Below are 5,417 nucleotides of genomic sequence, written 5' to 3'. Positions count from 1 at the left end.
GAGTAGACAGGATTCTAGGATTGACCTGCCACCATGGAAATAAAGTTGGGTATAAACCCTTTCGTCCCAAAAACGTTCTACTGTCATTTCTGTGGTCACATTGAATCCATAGTGAACTTGCCTAGAGCTGAAACCCATTGGCAATACAGCATTACACATACTATTTGTTGTGTTTTGTATATTCTATTACTTTGATAAAGCACATTTTTACCTTGGCTTACTTGGAAGCCACAGCTTCTCAGCTGTATCTTTTTCCGAAGTAAGAAAGACAAAGGTATTTGGCTAGTGTTATGGAATCTTTTTAGGCCTTAAATGGCATTATGATCAATCACATCCAAAAAAGAATTAGAAAAGCAAGTAAAGGGGAAAAATATCAGCAAGATGTGTGATAGAGATAATTTATTATGTGAAGAATTCTTATCAATTAAAAAAAAGGCCAACCCACTAGGAAAATGGACAAAGGTTCTAATGTGGGTATGTCACACACACAAAGAATTACAAAAGATTCATATGTATTATATATATATATGTTTATACATATGTGCTGCTCAACCTTACTCTTAAATGAAAAAATGAAATGCCATTTTTCACGTATCAGATTGGCAAAGATCCAAAGGTTTAAAGTACAGTATTGATGACGATATAGGTGTGTGAACTGGTGCGTTTTATTTGGACGGCGATGTTGCAGTATCTATTGAAATTTAAAAGCAAAGAGAGATTAAATGCGACATTAAATGTGACCACTGTATTACTATCTCTAGCCCTTTATTTTCTCCATAGCATGCTGCAGTTTATAAGTATTTGTTAACTTTTTAAGATCTGTACCTCCAGGAGAATGTAAAATTTTATGATGGCAGGGATCAAGCCTAACTTCTACTTTGGTTTACCCCCAGTACCTGCCATCATGCTTAGTACCTAATAAATATTTAGGCACCTAAGAAATATTTTCCCTTTGATCCAATAATTATACTTCTAGGTGGTCATTTTTAGGTAACCCAAAGAGTTCTTTTTGGCCCAATAATTCTATTTCTAGATGAATATGTTACAGATAATACTCTCACACATCCACAAAGATTTTTCACTGTTGTGTAGTTGCAAAACATAGGAAATATCTTAAACATTCCGCAAATATGGTACTTCCATTCAGTAGAATACTATAAGGTCATTAAAAAGATTAGGTAAATTTATATGCATTAATGTAAAATACAACTCCACAGTGTAATGTTAAGTGATAAAAGCAAGGTACAGGTCTATGCATATAGTGTGGTATAGTTTGCTTCTGGAAATGGAAATATACATATGTAACACTGACTTTCACCAGTGTTCCTCAACCTTCTTTGGGGACAATCTCAATCTAGTGTGGTCCAGTGCCAATCAAGTCATATACTGAGGTGAAGGTGCCCTTCTACATCACATGTCCTCTGATATTCTAGAACCCCACTTTTTCTTCTTCATCCTTAGAACTTACTAGGTCTTAAGTCTTAAAAAGATGGTTATTCAAATTAGATAGTTTGACTAGTATTGAAATGAAGTCTTGGGATTCTGGGAGATAGAACTGGATGACAATAAAATTTTATTGTAGACCTTGAATGGGGCTCACTCTAAAGTCTTCTTCAGCACAGGTGCTAGCCAGGCTTTCGGTGCTAACTCTTACCATGTGGTCCCTCCTGATCTGATCTGTTCATGAACTCTACCAGCTGCCTCCTTTTTACCTTTGTAAGGCTGAAGGCACCAGGGGAAAGGGTGAGCCTGCTGGACAAGCTCAGGCCTCACCAAACAAGGCGAAGACACCAACAGGTTCCAGTCTGACAACATTCCAGAGCCTGATCAGATAACATTCCTAACTAGAGCCCTTTCCCCAAGCTAGAAGATTAGTGGTAACTTTCCAGTACCTGGCTAAAGGCCAATGAGAGACCCCCACGTACCCTAGGCGAGCCAATCCTCGCACCACTGTACACCTTTGCTCTCCCTCCCCCTGCCTTCTTTAAAAACTTGCTGCCTGCCCTGCTGAGTGTGACTTCCCCGGCCTGTGATAGCCAGACCAGGGAACATCACCCAAGAATTGTGTTCAAATAAACTACCTGGCCCTTTGTTGCCTCTCTTCGCCTGCTTATTTTGGCTAGAATTTATCTTACAACCTTCTCATCTTTTCTTTCTTCTCCTAGTCTAAGTGGGAGCTAATCTACTCTTTGAAAGACTCAAGCACCCTGGAATCTTCATCTTTTCTCTTTTACATTTATTTTCATGGAAAAACCTTATGCCTCTTTCAATCAGATTATTTGCCTTTTATTAATCAAAGCCAAAATAAGATTTTATTCAAGGAAAGTTGGCTTCATCACATATACTATATATTTTTTAAAAATCATTCAAAACTGCAGTGGGCATTTGTTGGTTGCCTAACCCCCTTCCCAACATTACCCTACTTTTCATTCAGGTATCTACTCCTTCCCCATGTAGCCCATAAACTGATCATAACTACAACTCCAGGAGTAGACCATTCTATTTCCCTGGCAACAGCACCTTTTCTGAGGGTGGGTATGTGATCTAAGCTAATCTAATTAGGGTGAACCTCAGGATTCTTGTTTGGAGTACCAAGATGAAACTTTCTTTTTCTCTTCAGAGGTAGACTAGGAAATATATAGCCCAACTCAGAAGCTTTGGTAGCCCTTTTGTTATTTAAGGAAAACCAGCCTGAGGAGGAAAATGACCCATGGAGAAGAAAGAAGTTGAAGTCCTACAAAGCCATGCAGGAAACACATCCTTCTGCTAGATTTTTCAGTTACATGAGCCAGTAAATCTCTATTTTTTAATTCAATCTGTTAACCACAACCAGAAGTATACTCTCAATTGAATCCTTTCTTCCTTTGGGCGTTCTTCTGGTCCTCCCTGGGGCATATTAATGGCTCCTTGAGGCAACGAAGACTTTCAAGGGAGACAAAAGTCAGGGCAACAGGGAAAGAACCTTTCAGGTTAATAGCTCCAACCTTCATCCTGCAATATATATGCTTATGTACATATAGATATAGACGTCAACGAAAAGATTTCTCTGAGAAGATGGATAAGGGAGTAGGATGAAAGACTCACAGTTTACTAACTCTCCTCCTGTAATGTTTGAATATTTTTTAGACCATGTGCACATATGTTTAAGTTTAAAGTAACAAAAAACAAATTGCTAAAGAGATCTCAAAAAGCAGCTTTCTCTTTAGGGACTTTCTTACATAGTAGGTTCAGTAGCACCATAAAGTCTTTTAATACTATTTTGGTAATATAAAACTGTTGTTAAAAGTCCTGCTCTAGAACAAAAAGTCCTTACATATCATCTTTCCCTTTTATCTTTCTATACACCATCTCTCGGAAACTGGCCAGAATCTTATTCTGCCTTTTACATCTCTCCTCTTGGTTAAAAGATGCAAGGGCTCTCTTCTCATCAGCACTGTAGATCTGGTTCTCTTCTGCGATGCCTGCTACCACTCATAACATAACCTGCACATTCAAATGAAGCAATCTCTTCACTTGTCAGCCCAATTTCACCTCTTCGTGGGATTCGTTTTCCAGCTTTTACATACTCTGCCATAGCTGCACCTTCACCAGAGCATGGCCATAGTTCAAAGGTTTCTCATCTTGAGAGGTGTGTATTATGGGTGCTTCTGGGCCTTTTAGATCCGTGGTATCTGCAATCTTTGACTGCTCAAGCCCGGTATCTTCTGGCAACTCCCCTTCTGAATCCTTGTATCTTGACTCACTGGTTTCTTTTTTAGTCTTATTCTTTTTCTTGGGTTTGTTGGCTCTGTGTTTCTTTTTCTTGTATTTTTTGGCTCTCTTTTTATCATCGGCAGAGCTAGAATTAGGGTCAGAGTCTGAATTGCTGTCACTATCATCAGAATATTTCCTATGTTTTCTTTTGGATTTTTTTCTTCTTTTCTTCTTGTTTTTTGAACGACTGGCCTTTTTCCTCTTGTCTTCAGGGCTGAAGTTTGAAGTGCGGCTCTTCTGAGTCTTTACCTCTATGTCCTCCACTGAGGCGTGTTCATCAGAATCCAGCTCAGGAAACTTTGGTGACAGCCCCCATACCTCAGGAGCTCCCAACTCCCCAATCCTTTCTCTCTTTCAGCCTCCTTTGCCGACAGCTCTCCACTTTCTCCTTCTTGTAGTCTTGCACCCACTGCTGATCACCCGCATAACGGTGGTGATGGTAATGGTATAGGCCACAGTAGACAGAAGAAGAGGATGAGAATGTATAGCTGCGGAACCCGGAGCGGGTAGGCTGGTAAGGAGTGCTGACGCCCGATCTCCCCTACGCTGGCCTGAGTCCCTCACGGCCACCCCAGGAAGAGCATCTGTCCTGAGCGGAGGGCGGGCTCGCCCATGAGCTGCGTCGCCGTCTCCGAGTACCCGGGATGTCCTCGGGATAGCGAGCCTGGGATACCGGTGTCATAGCCACGCTTCCACCAGTGGCCAACAGGTCAACGCCAGGCGCTCACCACAGACGCTGTGGCGAACCTACTATTCTGACCCACGCAGGCGCGCGGGCAATGGTCTGCGCACGGCTTCGCTTCCTGGCAGCTGTCAAGTGAAGAGCCAGACAGCGCGCGTGGCTCCCGAGGCTCCTGCCTTCAGTGTAGCTGCCTGGAGACTTCCAGCTGGGAATGGGTAAAGAAGCATAGCCGTACAGGATTTTAAGATTTACATCCCCCAACCTGAGAGCCGTTGGAAAGTAAAAAAAGGATCTCCCACCAATGACTCCCTCTACTGTTCAAACATCCCCTATTCGAATGCTTTAACTATCTTGATACTTAACCCTTCTCTCCTCCTAATCTTACTTTCGCCCTCTCCATCTTTACCCCTTGGTGGAGATCCCCTACTTCTCACTCTCCTCTTTATACCTTAAAAAGGAGCTTGCCCATCTCTTCATGGTGGAAATACACTTATTTGTGACTTCCAAACCCCACTTGTTCCTACTGGAAGCAAGAATCAGAATTTCCTTTAGAATCAAAGTTTGAGCTCAGCCTCTGAGACAAGTGAGGGCCAGAGTTATGATTTTCAATTCTTAATTCACAGAGTTTTCTACCCCTAAGACACAGGGAAGCATCCATCTCATGCATCTTGTAGCTGTTTCCTAATCTGGTTAATATCTTTAGAAACATTGTGGTTTCTGCACACACTTCGTTCACTATGAAATGACAAATATTTCATGCAAGATCCTTTTCTTCTGATCTTAAACTTCATGTAGGCATTGCCATCATCTTGGTTCTCTGCAATTAAGTTGACCTGCTTAGTTAGTTGACTGACTTGGAAAACGAAGAAAAGCTAAGTCAGAACTTGAAAGTGGTGCTTTCTTGTTGCTTGGACTCTAAACAATAAAGGAGGGAAGTTAGTTGAATAGGATCAAATTAGATTATTTGGTCTAAGTAGAATTC

The 5,417-nt window shown here is 41.3% G+C and overlaps 1 protein-coding gene across 1 annotated transcript; it reads right to left on the bottom strand.

Moving 5' to 3' along the window:
* Nucleotides 1-3,300: 3,300 nt before the first annotated feature.
* On the bottom strand, nt 3,301-4,435 carry NKAPL (NFKB activating protein like). Its single transcript, XM_036907071.2, is given in 4 exon segments — nt 3,301-3,451; nt 3,453-3,591; nt 3,594-4,105; nt 4,107-4,435. Coding segments are annotated over 4 exon segments (1,122 nt in total). The 3' UTR covers nt 3,301-3,309.
* Nucleotides 4,436-5,417: the final 982 nt, after the last annotated feature.

Source organism: Manis pentadactyla, chromosome 16, assembly GCF_030020395.1.
Source record: "Manis pentadactyla isolate mManPen7 chromosome 16, mManPen7.hap1, whole genome shotgun sequence".
Taxonomy (NCBI): domain Eukaryota; kingdom Metazoa; phylum Chordata; class Mammalia; order Pholidota; family Manidae; genus Manis; species Manis pentadactyla.
Note: the sequence above shows the minus strand (reverse complement) of the source record. Positions and strands in the feature narration are given on the sequence as shown.